At 45.5% G+C, this 16,841-nt stretch overlaps 1 protein-coding gene across 13 annotated transcripts in view; it reads right to left on the reverse strand.

Moving 5' to 3' along the window:
- The window catches only part of MAGI2 (membrane associated guanylate kinase, WW and PDZ domain containing 2), a 1,181,180-nt gene extending 1,165,302 nt beyond the window's left edge, over positions 1-15,878 (reverse strand). For 4 of the 13 annotated variants that reach the window (XM_073328606.2, XM_073328599.2, XM_073328604.2 and 1 more), the window contains exon 1: positions 15,113-15,874. In XM_073328606.2, the coding sequence (XP_073184707.1) occupies positions 15,113-15,413 (301 nt within the window). In that variant the 5' untranslated portion in view covers positions 15,414-15,874. Of the gene's footprint in view, positions 1-15,112 lie in introns of all 13 variants that reach the window. The other 9 variants (XM_073328600.2, XM_073328598.2, XM_073328618.2 and 6 more) reach the window with 6 other exon arrangements.
- Positions 15,879-16,841: the final 963 nt, after the last annotated feature.

Here is a 16,841-nt window from a genome sequence, read left to right on the forward strand (position 1 = left end):
GAGTACTGTGTCCAGTTTTGGGCCCCACACTACAAGAAGGATGTGGAAAAATTGGAAAGAGTCCAGCGGAGGGAACAAAAATGATTAGGGGACTGGAGCACATGACTTCTGAGGAGAGGCTGAGGGAACTGGGATTGTTTAGTCTGCAGAAGAGAAGAATGAGGGGGGATTTGATAGCTGCTTTCAACTACCTGAAAGGGGGTTCCAAAGAGGATGGCTCTAGACTGTTCTCAATGGTAGCAGATGACAGAATGAGGAGTAATGGTCTCAAGTTGCAGTGGGGGAGGTTTAGATTGGATATTAGGAAAAACTTTTTCACTAGGAGGATGGTGAAACACTGGAATGCATTACCTAGGGAGGTGGTGGAATCTCCTTCCTTAGAAGTTTTTAAAGTCAGGCTTGACAAAGCCCTGGCTTGGATGATTTAGTTGGGGATTGGTCCTGCTTTGAGCAAGGGGTTGGACTAGATGACCTCCTGAGGTCCCTTCCAACCCTGATATTCTATGATTCTATGATCTTTTACTTTGGCAGCCAGCACGATTCCTGGTGACCAATGCACAAGAGTCTTTTCCTTACAGATTCAAAATCCAGGGCAACCTTTGGTATAAGTGTATGTTTACTTCACTGGAGAGGTGCCTATTGTGATACAGCATGGCCAGAGGGCAGCAGGAGAGTGTTTTTTTTGAAGCAGAAAAAAAATTTATTTGTGTAACACTTACAAAGAATCACCAGAAAGGATAAAGCAAAACTATGCAACAAAACAAAAGCAAACACAAGGTATAACACAGCAGCCTTCAGGAGGGAGAAGTGTTCAGGCTAGCCTGGGCCCAGAGCGGGGTGGCTTCCTCGACACTCGTGGTCTTCCACCCTCCTGAGTTACTTGGTGGCCTAGAGCGGGGGGGCTTCCTTGACACTCATGGTCTTCCACCCCCTCGAGTTACCTAGTGCCACGCCCAGTGTCACCGATTATTCCTCTCCTGAGAGTGCCTGACAAGATGGGCATGGCTGTGGGGTGGGCGGTTTGGGGGTAGGGGGACGTACACCCACGTGTGATAGGACTCCTCCTAGGTGACAGTGATGATGGTATCCACAGCGGCAATGGCTGGGGCTGGGATCTCTTGCTCTTCCCCTCAATCAAAGGGTCAGACGGAGGGAACCGGATGGGGTCACCGAGCAGAGAACCTCGGACAGCACCCACCGCTCCTCGAAGGCGTCAAGGGAGTCGGTGGACGCCGCCCAGAGGAACTCCGCCCAGATACGTGAATGTACTGAGGATCGGAAAACGGCCCTACAATCGCTGCACGCTTCATTAGCCAACCTCCCCTTTCTGGTTTTAGAAATGGCTGTTTTAGCTAGGGCTAGGAGGAGGTTAACCAGGAGATCTCGCACAGCAGGAGAGTGTTAGAAGGGAGCCTTATTCCCTGGAGAGGGAAGAAAGTTTGCTATAAATTAATTAAAGCACCTGAAGCCAATGAGAGCACCTGAAGCCAGTCACATGATAAAAAACCCCTGCTTCAATCAGACAAGAGGAGGAGTTGAAGCAGAGTGGATTGATGTGGGCGCAAAGAGCAGTTTGGAGGAGTTGAAGCAGAGTGGGTTGGCATTGGAGCAAAGAGCAGTTTGGAGGGAAGCAGAGGAGAGTTTGGAGAAGTGCTGCGGTGGGCTAAGAAGACCAAGACCCTAGGTAAAGAGACACCTGGTTTGTGCAGACGGAGGGCAGGAAGCCCCACAAGCTGAAGAGCAGGAGAGGGAAGTAGCTGCTAGTTCTAGTGGTTTACCGCTATCCCTAGGGCCCCTGAGCTGAGACCCGGAGTAGAAGGCGGGCCCGGGTCCCTCCCTCTCCACTCCCCTTCTCTAGGACACTAGTGGGGCAGTTAATACCCCAATTCAGGGGCAAGAAACTGTGCCCTGAACCCTGCCCCCAAGAAGAGAAAGCATGAGACCCATCATAGTAGTGCTGGCGATTTGCCACACTATTTAGAACGAAGGCTCAATTTGACCCCCTCATCCTTAAAAAGACACTGTCTGAAGATGAGAATAAATCCAAACCAGATTTAGTGGAAAGTACTGTCAAAACTATAATCTAATTACATTTATATAGGGGAAGCAGTCGGTTCTAGTGCAGGGGTGGCCAACCTCTGGCTGCAGAGCCACATGTGGCTCTTCAGAAGTTAATATGCGGCTCCTTGTATAGGCACCGACTCCGGGGCTGGAGCTACAGGTGCCAACTTTCCAATGCGTCGGGGGGTGCTCACTGCTCAACCCCTGGCTCTGCACCAGGCCCTACCCTCACTCCACCCCTTCCCTCCCCTGAGCCTGCCATGCTCTTGTTCCTCTCCCCGCCCCCCTAGAGCCTTCTGCACGCCATGAAACAGCTGATATGGAGGTGCGGGGAGAGAGGGGGAGGCACTGATCGGTGGGTGGGAGGCGCTGTGAGCCGGGGTGGGGGTGGGGAAGGTGATGGGGGGCTGCTGACATATTACTGTGGCTCTTTGGCAATGTATATTGGTAAATTCTGGCTCCTTCCAGGCTCAGGTTGGCCACCCCTGTTCTAGTGCATAGGGCACTGGACTGGGAGTCAGGAGATCTGGGTCTATTCTTGGCAGTGTCACTGACTTGGTGTGGCACTTTGGGCAAGTCGTTTCACCTCGCCATGCCTCTGTATCCCTCCCACCATTTATTTAGACTGTAATGTCTTTGGGGCAGGGACTGTTTCTCATTGGGTGTTCGTACAGTGCTAGCACAATGGGACCCAATCTCAACTAGGGTTAGTAGACACCACCATAATACACTAATAATATAGTGAATGCCCTCAAAGATGGCTTAATTTCTTTTCAAGACTAAAAAAAGAACACTAAACAATTGTATGGGAGAAGCACAATTCTAATCCTAATGATAACTCACTTTTAGAGAGCTCCTCTCATCCCAGAAAGTTTAACAGATTTAAGATGTGATACAAACTATACCCTTATCCATGGCCAAAATGAAGTCTTTTGTGGGGAAACACGGCAATTTATTAGCACCTCTTAGAAACAATATATATCAGTTTACATTAGGAAGTGAAGAAGAATACCATATGAGCGAGACTCCAGAAAGAATGAGGGCAGGGAAAACATAATTTCTTGGATTGAAATTTATTGGAATTTGGCCATGACACCAACGTTAACAAGCTATAAGAAGTATCATGGAATCTTCAGTTACATCATCTTGTGTAGGTTTTCTAGAATATGGAAGCTCTTCAGATATCACTATAATGAGCACAATATACATGCCTAGAGAGACAGATGTAAAGACCACTGTTTTCATATCTCATCTGCAACTCAGCTTCCCCAGTAGCACATTCCTGAGCACCCTAGATGCAATAACCATATACAGGCTTGGAAGGATTAGATTTTTATTGGTAAATGTTGGTTAATGTCTATTTCCCATAAATACAGAAACCAACAAAAAATATTCCCATCAATAATGGTCTAAATTTACAAACAGGCAAAATAAGAAAAATTCTGCTTGAGAACTTATTAGCGTTTGATGTAAGACTATTTACTTTGATATTTTGACATGTGATGTTGACAATTTGTGTTTTAATGATTATAAAGCTTTACCATTTTTAATCTCAATGCTACTGTCATTAAATTGTTATTGTGTGGCCCCCATAATTTCCCGCAATTATGAGCATTTCAATTGATAAACATTGAAAAAATGTTTAAAAATAAACATTAATATCTATCAAAATTATAAAAAAATTAAAATGAAATTCTGCCAATCCTATCCATATAAATTCAGAGGGAAGATTGCCACTCCCTACTTACCAACTTCACCAATTTCTGCAGCTACTAGTTGTTTGGAAGTCTTCAACTGACCAAGCTTAACCTACTTGGCCATGAGATCTCACCGAAGAACAGCAAAAGCTGGTGCTGCTTTGCTCAGATACAGGATATACTCTCTTGGTTTTTAACTCCTCAGACTTTTACATTCATGAACATTAATGTTACTGCCATTAAAAAAAACAGCTACAATGCCTCATAAAGTAAAGGCTGGTCAAAAAATTCCAATATCTCCAGTAGATATTTAAAGGAAGCATTTCAAATATCTTTGTGTTCAGTGGCTCTGAATTAACTACAATTATTTCAGTATCCCACTGTCACATGAATAACAGAAGAATTCAATGTAAACACAAATCTAGCAGACCTTATTGAAAACTAATAAAAGAAAAACAATATCTTGATTTTCCTTTATTTTCCCAACAAAGCCTCCATTGCATTCTTTCCCTGAAATCTTTTACACTATTTTTACTGGAAGATGACCAAAACAGAGTGAGTGTTGAAAAAGCTCTTTATACTGGCTTATCAGAAATTCTTAGCATTCTTTTAAAAGTTGACAAGGCGGGGGAATGGCTTTTCACAAATAAATGAAGCAGATAATCTATAGAGGAAAAACTGAACTGTTCAGGAAATGTGCAAGCAATGTATGTTGCAGAGAAGGGGCCTTCCACGAGGCTGCACTTATGTAACCCACACACCTTCTGGGGGTGGTGTTCTGTCCCATCTAGTGACACTGATACCACTTAAAGAGAGAGAGAGAAAATGAGTCTCCTCTACAGCCTTAGCTAATAGCCAGTTGACTTTTAGCTCATGCGGTAGAGGCTCACGCACTAAGCTCCAAAGGCCGCAGGTTCAATTCCTCCCACCGACAACCGTGCTCTGTTGGTGTTATACTTACACTAGCAATATTCATAGCTCTAATTCACTACAGGGGCAGCTGAACCATGGGTAGCAATGGTGGAAGCACAGTGTAGCCAGGACTTAGGCATTTTTTCCTTTAGTTTCTAACCATACTGCCCAAATTGTGTCTACACTACAGCTTCCGCTAGTACACCTGCACCAGTAGTAAGTAACAGTTTTAAAGCTTGTTAGTGTAGACCAGGCTAATGTGGTACAGAATGTTCCCAGTTAAAAATGTTGCATTAAAAAATAGGGTTGTGGCTTAATCCTGGTTTATTATTACTATTTGTGTTGCCTTAGCAGCTAGAGATCCCAAATAAGAGTCATTATACTAACTGCTGTAATAAAAAAGTAGTCCGTGCCCCAAAGAGCTTGTAATTTTAGTGCATGATCAGAGACAACAGGTGGATATACAACAAACATGGGTGCAGGGAGGAAAGACAAAGTAACAGTGAAACGATCATGGTTAACGTAACAGAATGGTTAACAGTCATAGCACACCAATTATCTAGCCATTGTCCACTGTATTGTAGGTGTCAAGGCAGAGGTGAGTTTTAAGGTGTGATCCGAAGAAGGATAATGCTGCAGCTTTGCAGAGAATTACTTGGATAGCTACCCTCAGCCTAACCAAAATCCCCTGACAATTTAAGAGGATAATGTGTTCTCCTCTCTCTGTCCTATTCTGTTGTGTTGTACTTCTGTAAGCTGTTAATAGCTGCTGTGGGTTTCAGTCCAGAAAGACTGCACTTATATGATGTGCAGGTACAGATTTTATTTTAATTCGTTAAAGTTTGTAACATACTTCTGCAATACTCTGAGACAAAATATACTGCTAGATATTCCTACAAAAAAATACAATGACACAGGATAAACTACAAAGGGCCTGATTCTCTTTCACACTGAGGTGCCATTTTGGCAGTGTAAAGGGGCCTTAAAGTGGGTGTGATTTACATTTCCAGTGACCAAGGCCTGGTCTACATTAGCAAATTAGGTCAGCTTTACTATGTCTCTCAGGGGAGTGAAAAATCCACACGCCTGAGCAGCATAGTTAAGCCGACCTAACTCCCAGTGTAGACTGCTAGGTCAATACAGTGGAGGTTGGTGGGACCAGCCCTGTGCAGAGACTGTGGGGGAGGGGGGAGCATCCAAGGGCATTGGATGCCCCCCAAACTGTATACCAGTCCCAGCGCTCCAGAGCCTGCAAGAGTTCAATGAATAACTTATTCAGCAAGTGGAGCCATGTTTTTCTATTTGTGGGATAGAGACAGGCATATCATAATTTCCTCCCATTTATTCAACAGATACCTTGTCCTATTGTTTGCATTCTGGGTTGCCCAAAATTCAAAAATCAAGATATGTTATTCAATAAGGAATGGTCAGATAAATCATACCACATTGTCTCTGTTCAGTGATTGGGTGAATGTGCAATCATTTCACATACACACACGTGTGTGTCTAACTTCCATATTCTCTATCCACAAACATTTTTATTAAGCCCTATGCCTCCCAAAAACAGAAGTCAAACTCTGCCTATGGGACCAGGCCCACGTGGTGGAGTTCAGGGAGGAAGTGCCACCTCCACCCCTGACTCAACTCAGCAGGCCACCCAGCCTGTCTGGGTTGGGGGAAGGCGCAACCAAAAAATCAGGGGGGAGCATGTGACCCCGCATGCTTTCCCTGCCCACATACGTCACCTCCGGTAGGTGGCACAAATACACCTGCTTGCCCCAGGTGCCAAAATACGTAGTTATGGCTATGGTATCTATAATAGTATATCTGATCCTCAGCTGGCATACATGGTCATAGTTCCATTGAATTCAACAGACCCATGCCAACCAACACCAGCTAATGAACTGGCTCAGTGAGCGTATCTATAACAAGTTTCAGACAAAACTTTCATATACTTTAATACTACAGTGCTAAGCACACCTCTTCAGATGTCAATCTGACTAAAAATGGAACTCAACTTCTATATTACAGAAACAACATGTCGTGAAAAGGGGTTTTTTCCTTTGGTCCCAGGCCTGCTTTTGTAGACAGAAGCTAGATGTGCTTTATAAAACTTGACCCAGGAGTGGATATGTCTTATCTGAGACAAGGAAATATGCAGATTTATTCATTTAAGAAATCCATTTTCCAACTGATTGACTGATGGGAGAGAGCTCTCCCGGTTGCTTCGTTAATCCACCTCCCCAAGAAGCAGTAGCTATGTGAGTGGGAGAAGCTCTCCCACCAACATAGCGCTGTCTACACGGGGGATTAGGTCGGTATAACTATGTCAGTATAACTATGTGGCAGATTAATACAAACAACATCCTCATATCAAATAAGATTCTACTGAAGGTTCCAAATTATGGACATGAGGTTACTGAACTCAAATTTTAGATATTTCAACCCAAACTAGAAATTTTAAAATAATCTCATGAGGAAATTAAGAACAATGAGAAAAGTACTATTTGAAAGATGATCATTTCATAATGGGAGTTTTGCCTGGTCAGGGACTGCCAGATCACGCCCTTTTTTGGTAAAAGACCTTCGTTCTTCTCCTTTTCTTCTGCGTCTACCAGCTATTGCACGCTCTCCTTGCAACACTTCAATTGTGGAAGCGTCTACGCACTGTGAGGCAATTGTACAAATGGAATGTGATACAATTATACTGCATTATTGGTGGATGTTGTGACTTAGGAGGAAAACTGATAGTTACTGAAATGCTTGAGCTGAAGAGATACTGTAACTAACACTGGACCTATAAGACAAAATTCTTACCTAGTGAAACTCGATTACAGTCTTCAGAGTTCCACCAGAGATGAATTTGGCCAAAGAGGCGTACTATTTTGAAAATAAAGGTGTACCATATCTTTCACAAAGGGAAGATTCACACAGCGGTACGATAAATATAGAAAGGATGGTCCAGTGGTTATGGTTCTAATTTGGGACTTAGAAGACTTGGGTTCAGTTCCCTATTCTGCCACAGACTTCCTGTGTGACCTTGGGCAAGTCACTTAAGGCTAGAATTTTAAATATATTTAGGCACCTTAAAATATAGATTGATGCCTAGCTGTATTTTCAAACTCGCCCAGGTCCCTAACTGCCACTGAAATCAATGAAAATCCCACAATGCACCTATCTGCATCTTGAGGCACCTAAATATCTTTAAAATTTGGCCGTTAGTCTCTCTATGCCTCAGTCCCCAATTATATAAAACAGGCATAAAATAGCACTTCCCCCTCCCACAGAGTTGTTTGAGCATAACAAAGACTCTGAGATGTTCAGATACTACTGTCATGAGCACCACATAAGTACCTGAGATAGATAGAACACATCAAAACCTTTCTAGAGACTCTCCTGGATTGGAAAGGGAGCCCATAAACAAAGCTAAGTTTTGAGAAGGCTTTCCGGCAGCAATATAAAATTTCTTCTGTTTGGACACACAATCAACATCTCCGAAACACTGCTCTCAGTCTCTTGCAAATAGACTCTACAATCAAGTGTCCCACCCTATTCTGAAAGAGACTGCTTCCACTAATGAAAAGGATGCACCAATTATTAATACAACAACCAAATTCACTTCTAAACTCAATGTTGTGAAATACAAAATAATTTAAACAATAATAATTTAGTTGCAGTCCTCAAACTAAGATGAAGAATTCCTGGTCCCACAGGCACACATATATGTAAGAAAGGAACTCCATATCTCTGATTCTCTTCTCACAGCAGTTTTACACCAATGTAACTCAAATAAAATCAATCACATTACCCCCTCTCCCCCTGGTTTACAGAAGTCTGAGGTCCATAAAGCTAAACAAGAACTTTTGCCAGGTCTACAATGCTATCCTGAGTGAAATACCTAGGGAAACAAAGATTAAGTTCTGCAATTATTCTCCAGTAGCAACTTGTGGTAAGCGAGATGTGGGATAAGGGAGAGATTTTTTTCCCCGAGCACTAAGTTCAGAAAGGAGAAACAGCCAATCCCGAAATCAATGCTCTGAGGTCACCTTCAATAAAAACAGTTCCCTTCTTACTAAAGTGATGCCCAACCCTCATTTTTCATCAGTTCATGCCAAAGGAAAGAACAAGAACCTCATTTGTCTGCTTCTCCCACAACCACCTGTATGATTTCTTCCATACCACCCTCTATATCTCTTCTGGACCACAAAGCCGCTATCCTCTCCTCTTTTAAGTCCCTCCTAAAGTCATACTTTTTCCATGATGCAATCAAGAAACTAGCTAAGTAAACTAGCTACTTTTTCATCTCAAGAAGGAGCTCCACATCTCTACAGAGTGAAAGTTAGAGGCTCAAAGACACTGGAATTAAAGCTGGAATTGGTGCTCTTTGACAGCTACTGAAATAATAGCGGTAGAAGTTCTAGGGTATCTGAAATAATTCAGGCCCAATTCTGCTCTCACACCAGCATAATTTAATCTGACATCAGTAGCATTAGCAGTTACACCAGTGTAAAAGACACTTGAACTTAACTGAGTGGAAGGCAGCAAAACAACAAAAAATAGCAGTTTCAGTCTCAGCTGTTCCATTTTTCTGTGGAATTATCCACTATCATGAAAGTCATATCCCCTTCGTTCATGGAACTCTTAAAGACCACTGTGTGACACAGGATTGCACTCATCAGATCCATCTCCAATACATGTAGAGAGTTCCTGACATGGAACATCAGTCTCTGAGGAGGAGATGGCTGTCAAAATATCCCCCCTCTGAATCAGAAGTTAGACACCTAAACTTCTATGGACTTTGAACTGAGGTTAACAAGTGCAAGGACTGCTCTTGGATTTCATTCCTGGAATTTGCCTAAATCAAAAACGTTATATTTTTAAGAGTAGACCAGACTAATAGGTATGACTATCACATTCCAAAGTGTTATAGATCCTTTTTGCTAAAGTAGAAAAACCAATATTTTAATGTACTATATTTTTCAAAGGATAGATATGCAGTATTGTACTCAAGCAGTAAATGCTATTCAAACACCACACAGTTGTTATCCCTGATTTTTATTACTAATAATATACACCTGTGATTTTCCAGCAAAATAAATAAATATAATTAGCTGGCCCTATAAAAATATTCTTTATGTGTGAAAGGAAATCTTATTTCAGTTTTTACATTTAAAAAGGCAATATATATAGAAACACAGGAAGAAATAACATGAAGCAAGGTCAATATGTATTTACAAAGTATTTTCTTGAACTTAGAAACATTTTTATTCAAGCATTTAAGTAACCAAAGAAGTTCCAATAAAAATCACTTTACTCTATTCATCAAGAAGAGTAATGGGCAGGGAGAAACCTATGTCAGGAAAATATTAACTCAACTTTTAACATGCATCAAAAGTGTAAAACATCCATTTAAAAAAATGTGAAAAAGATTTCCAAAGCAGAATTTCAAAGTACAACAAAGTTTGTACATCCTGAACAGTTTTAACAAACATTTTTAAAAAAAACCCATCACCCTATTACACTCTAGCTATTCTTAGTAACTAAGACCCCAATTCAGCAAAGCATTTAAGAATGTACCTAAGTCCATCTCTCTTCAGCAAAGCTCTGTCCTCCCTGAGTTCAGAAATTCCTGGTTTCAGATGATCCAATGTGGTTCTGCTATGTGGAGTGGTGGGAAACTAGGATTCCCAGACTATGACAGAGTTGTGTGAGGATTTCCTGCAATCCAGCACATAGCAGCTTTCTGACTAAAGTCAAAAATATAATAGGATGGTGAGTAGGTACGGGAACTAAGGGCAAGGGGGTGTGCTGCAGCACCCCCGGCCCACACCTGAGGCTCCGCTCCTGGCCCTGCATGTCCGCGCCAGGGGCTCTGCTCCCAGCCCTGCACCTGGGGCTCTGCTCCTGGCCTGGCTGCTGGCTCCGTGCCCGGAGCTCCACTCCTGGCCCCGTGCCCAGGGTCCTGACTGCCGGCCCCATGCCCGCCCCCAGCTGTGGCCCCACCCTTACGTCCCTTACCTCTGTCAATGCCCGCCCTCCCGGAGCCATGGCCCTGTTCCCAGCCCCAGCTCAGGGGTGGAAGGGTGCGGAGAGGAGGAAGTGGGGGCATGAGGTAAAAAGTTTGGGGACCTCAGCTTTACAGTTTTGTTAGCTGGCTTTCAACATCCCCGTTATAAAAATTGTTCCAGGGCCATTGGGATGGTGGCACCTTACGTAGGAAGGGAAGAGACCTGTCCATCCCATTGTTGGGGCCTGGTGCAGGCACAAGGTTTCTTGTGGAACTGGAGACTGTAGTAATGGCCCCAGAGTGATGCTGCGGGACACCATTCCTTCTCTCTTATGGATCTCCTCAGTGCACAACCTGGCTTCTTATCCTACTGGGGGTGAGGGGAAGGTGTCTTCATAATAACTTTTTATTGTTAATAAAGGAACTTTAAAAATTATTATACACGTATTTTTAAAAAGAAAAATATAAAGCGTCAGTGTGCTTAAGAATAATACAGGAGCTTATCCAAAATATTTCACATGTAAAAACTGCCAAGTTTGAAATTAATGGCAGTAATTCCTCCTCATCTGTGGACTCACTAGAATTATTTTAGGCATCAAAATGACTCTGGAATAGAAGTTCAAAATGCATTAAAATTTGATCTGATTAACAATTCCGTAGCTTTTCAACATTCTTACACTGATATAATAACGTCTCAAAAATCTACCGTACTCTAGGGGTGAAATCATATCTCTACTCATGCCAATGGGAGTTTTGTTATTGACTTTAATTGAGCCAAGATTTCACCCCAATTGTTTTTAACAGAATCATCATGGTTCTACCAACAAGGTCATAATGGAGGAGTTGCATAATAAATAGCAAATAGTCTCCAGCAAATACTTACTCTGTGGATTATTATTAATAGGATATAAACCATAATGGTTGCTATCACATTGAAATTGTCATGTGTTTATCTTCACCGTACAAAGCGCGTGCAGTAATTCTGCCTATTAAATTCCTTATGGATTGTGGACCACACCTCCACGTTCAACATAAGGTCACGTTCCATGACTGCTAACTAGTTTTCCATGAGGTTTGCCCCACCCGATGATATGCAGCAACTCTGCATTAAGAGGATCTGCTTTTCTATGTGAAATACTTGGTGGCTGGTGCGTTGGACTTAAAAAAAATATATTTAGCCTCATAATGGGATAAAAGCTTGAATTTTTTTACCATTTCAAAACTGCATGTGTTTAAGTAACCAAGCACAAAATAAATAATCACAAATCAGTAAAGCAGTTTTACCCTTTTGAAATTCCAAAACAGGTAAGCTAATGCCTGTAAAACTGAATTAGTCATACATAAATTTCATCCAACAGTGAATTTTGATTTGCTGAGTTATAAAAACTTTCAAACAAACAAGACCCATTAATATCACATTATAAATAGCAATGCTCTACCTTCACATTTCTCACTGTGATTACTCTCTAAGGCAGCACTTACTCTGAAAGAGAAGCCGGAGTCACATGGTCCATTCAAGGTCATGCTATTTTAATTAAATGTGTGCACTGAAAAAATTACAGAGAAATAATTGATAAATTATGCAGAAATGATTATAATAGTCTCACTAACCTTGTTCCAGCACACTCAAGGTGTATTATAACTAAAAAAGGCAATAAGGTTACAAAAATAGATAAAGAATTGTATTGCCCATCTTTCTTACTCACACTATTGAAAAACACTCTTGGGAAAAGTAATTTGGGGGGAGAAAATTTAATATATAATGTTTGTGTTCTTCAACCAAGCAGTACTGAGACTAGATACTAGATTACACTGTGCAAGGATCCAGGTGGTAAAATATAAACAAAAATGGCCTTTTTAATAAAGAAGCTGTGTCCTGTAAGCCACTCCCTTTGCAGGAGTCCTCAGGTAAAGGGTATAGACTAGCATAAAACTGAGAATTACCTTGGAGAGGTAATTCCAGCTGGCAAGTTCCTTTCTGTCCAAGGACCTGGGCAGGTGGTTGGAACTTCAAGGAACATAGCTAGGTTGTCTGGCCAATGTGTTGAGGAGCCTATCCAAAACTGTAGTATATGACTGGACTGCAGTGAAAATCCTAATATTTGTAATGTATCTGGAACCTCAAGCCTTATGCATCTCATTCAAGGAACTGCAAGTAATAGACCGGAGTCCTGACTCATGTCACTGACCTGAGTACTGAGGGACATCTTTATAAATGGCACACACTGTAATGAATCACTAACCTCTTCTACTAAAAAAAAAAAAAAAAGTTTGAAAAATGGCGAGGAAGTGGAACACAGACACTATTTCATGTACTATAATGATGTATTAACTAAAACCAACCAAAAACTAAAATTAATTGAGAAAACTACTTAACGTTTTTCTGTAAAGGAAAAAGAGGTAATAACTGAAATCAGATAAAGATATATTTACTTATCCCTCTGCCTTTTGGACATTTAAACTCAATGGAAACTGCATTTCCCTTTCTGAAATCACAACAAACCAGTCAAGGCAAGACTAATCACTATTACATTTATTTAGAAGCTAAAACACCATAGCAGATTTCCTAGCACTCAGAGCCCAAAGCTGACCCAGTATAACAAGGTAGAATTGATTCAACTCTTTTCCCTTTCTCATCTTCTTGCATCAACTATTATGTCTCCTTGCCTTTTTTGTCCTTCAAGACACGATTTACAATACTCTGCACTTACCCCCGTGCCAGCTTAATGTATCAATGTACAAATGCCAAGTTATGTCAGTTGTCTGGAGATGTGACTTTACTGTAAGCAACTGAACACACGGTAGTATACTTGTAGAGCCCGATTCAAAGTCAAAGGGAGTCTTTCCACTGATTTCAGGGAACTTTAGATCAGGCTTATAACGTTTTTCAAGCATTTGAAAATCTCATAGAAGTCACTGTGAATAATAGGCCACCCATTGAAATGATGAAATTAAACTGCAAAATTATATTAAGGAAGTGTCTGGGGCAGCTGATGGAGCTGTCCATTATGCCTCCCAATCTGTACCAAGGTTACTCTTTTTGGATACAGAATACTGATATAGAACTTATTTCCACTGCAGTATTAATGTAGATTAATATGGCTGATCCTGAAATGCCTTAGTTTAAACACACCCACATCATCATCATCAAGGCACCTCCCCCCCCACACACACACCACCAGGACCACCATCATCATCATCATCAAGGCACCACTTATGAACTTGGTTCTCCCTGGAGCTTCCAGCTGCTCTGCTCCACAAACCCTTCTGTGAGTCGCAGAAACCTTTGTTCCAAACCTTCTGTTAACCATTCCCTACAAGTCAATGTAGTTGAAAGAAGAAAAAAGGTTACACAGAAAATCCAACATCTTTAATCCTATTCACTTTCCTGGAAGATTGTTAAGCCACTACTCCAGCACTTTTCTGCACAAAAGGAGAAACAGATGACCGGTTAAAGGTTATGGTTCTGTCCTCGAACGTCCCTCCTGTCCCTGCAGCGAGCACCCTTTCCCCTCCGGTGGTAGGATCTGAAATCCCCATTCCCCAGGCTCAGGAGATCGTTTTCATCAGGGATAAAGTGAATGACTTTTCCTATAACGATACTTAAGAGAAGCTAAACGAAGCCTCCCTAAGGCGCCAGGGACCTGACAAACAGCAGCAGCAAGTCACTGCCTCCAGGGGAACACGCCCAGTGACAAGCAGAGCTAGGGGTACCCTGCTCCCACACCCAACCTCCAGGCCCCTTTTTCTATCTATTAAAGAGCCACGCGAGGAACGCCCGAAAGCGGCGAGGGAGCCCCATGGCTCCCTTCTGGCTCCGCAGCGCAGGCTGGTGCCCTGCATGGCCACAGTCGATGCTGATGCTCCCAGCCGCGAGCGTTCCTCAGCGCCTGCCACAATGTTTGGCGCCTCTCCTCCCTCTCAGTGGTGCGGCTCCGTGTGTGTGTGTGTGTGAGAGAGAGAGGCGCTGCTCGCCTCACCCGGGAACCTGAACGCCCCGAGGGACGCAGCTTCCCCACCGCCGGCCCAGGCTCTGTCTGCAGCACCCCAGCGTGCGCCTGTGCGCCCCGGCCCGGGGCCTCGCAAACTTTCGCCGCCTCCTGCCCCTCGGCAAAGGCGACAGGCTGCCGCTGACGCACATTTAATTCCTCCGTGCACACGCGGCGGGGCTGCCCCTCGCATCCTCCCCGGGGGCAGGTGCTGGACCCCGCCCGGGGTGCGTGCGTGTGTGTGTGTGTGTGTCAAACTGCCACAACAAAGTTCCACGCAACCGAACCGCGGCGGGGTCTGCAGGCTGTTGTCCGTCGCCCCATTGCACCCCATCCCCTAGGCACTCCCGGGCCGCCCCACTTCCCAGGCGCGCTCCCCTCCGCGCCCCGTCCCCTCCTGCCCCGCTGCCCCGCGCCGCGGCAGGGAGCCTGCAGCCGGCCCTTACCTTGCTTGACACACTTCAGCCGGATGGGGTCCTTGCAGTGCTTGATCACGGCCAGCACATCCCTGATGGTGAGCCCGGCCACGGGGGTCTCGTTCACCTCCAGCAGCAGCTCCTCCGGCACCAACTTGCTGCCGCTCTCATAGGCCACCTTGCCGGGCTTCACCTCCCCCAGGTACGGGAACTGCCCGTTCTCGGCGCCCCCTTTCAGCTCAAAGCCCAGCTGCCCCTCCTGGTTCCTGCCTAGGACAATCTCGTGGACCCTGCTCGTCCAGTGGCTTTTCTTCTTCAAGCCCTTGGACATTGCAGTGGGGATGGGCTGGCGGAGTCTCCCTGGCGTGCTGGGTGCTGGTCTTGAGCCGGGCTCCTTTTTGGGGCGGGGGGCTGGTGGGTCAGGGGGGCTGGGTCCGGGGCTGCTGCTGCGGCTCCCGGCCGGCTGAATGGTGGCACCGCAGGGGCCGTGGCCGCCGGGTGGCGAGGAGGATGGAGAGGTGGGGAGTGGGAAGGGGGGTGGGTGACTCGGCCCCTGACTGTCAGTCAGTCTGGCTGGCTGGCTGGGTGTTTTTAGCTGATATCCATGGCAGCTGCGGCAGCCGGGACCCGGTGAGAGTGTGAGTGTGTGTGTGTGTGCACTAGTTGTACCGTAACTGGCAGCGGGGACGCAGGGAGGGTGTGGGGAAGGAGGGAGGGATGGAGACGGCCCGGAGAGGAGGAGGAGGAGGAGGAGAGGCAGGGCTGTGTGTGCTGGGGGGGTGTCTGATCACGCTCGCCTCCAGCCTGACCCGGTAGTGAAGACCCAGAGAGAGGCTGGCTGGCACGGCGGGGAGAAGGCGGAGAGCAGCCGGGCTGGGTGGGGAGGAAAGGGAGGCCGCGCCCGGCCGAGCCCAGGACGGGGAAGGGGGCAGCGACCCCCGGAGCAGGCGGCCGGGCGAGCCAGCGCGCGACAGCGGGGCCCCTCCCCTTCGCCGCCCGCCAGGGATCGGCGCTGGGTTCCTGTCGCTGTCGCCCCGGCCCCTTCCCCCGCCAGGCCTGTCCCCTCTGCGGCCCGGCTGCCCAGTGCAGCGCCTACCGGGCCACTTCCCACCCGGCTCCCCCTGAGCTCCTAACGCCTCCTGGCCTCGACCCCACAGGGGCTGACCACTGGGTGCTGCAGCGCAGCCCCCTAATCCCAGTCTCTGCTCCCCAGTGCTCATATCACTGCCCCCGAGCCGCTCCCTGGCTGACCCCAATTTCACTCCCATCCCCGCTGCGGGATCTGCGAGGAGTGGGCACATGACAACCCTAAGCAGCCGCAGCCTCGGATCTGCCTGCGGCCTCCAGTCCCTCCTGCTTCCTGTGAGCACCACGCACTGCCCTTGTTTGCCAGGTTACATTGCAGGCTCCCCTGGCAAGGAGTGTGGCTTCTGTGCAGCCTGTTCTGTCAAGCACCTGGCCCCTGGGTTGGCCCGTGGTAAAAAACAATAATAGTGAGTAAAGTGGGAAGGAAGAAGTGGAGAAATCATCTCATGCAGCCTGCTTTTACCTATGCTTCCTGCTTGTCCTCCTAGTTCCAGTCACCCACTGATTCAGCTCATCTCAGTCTGTTAAAGCAGGGCATGTGAATGAGGTGGTGGGGCCAGCAAGGCTGATCCAGGGGTTAGGATGGTAGCATTTGATTTTGGAGACCTGGGTTCAACTCCCTGCTCTGCCACAGGTTCCTGTGTGAGGGGGCAAGTCACTTAGGTCCAGATCC

Source organism: Lepidochelys kempii, chromosome 1, assembly GCF_965140285.1.
Source record: "Lepidochelys kempii isolate rLepKem1 chromosome 1, rLepKem1.hap1, whole genome shotgun sequence".
In the NCBI taxonomy this organism is placed as follows: Eukaryota; Metazoa; Chordata; order Testudines; family Cheloniidae; genus Lepidochelys; species Lepidochelys kempii.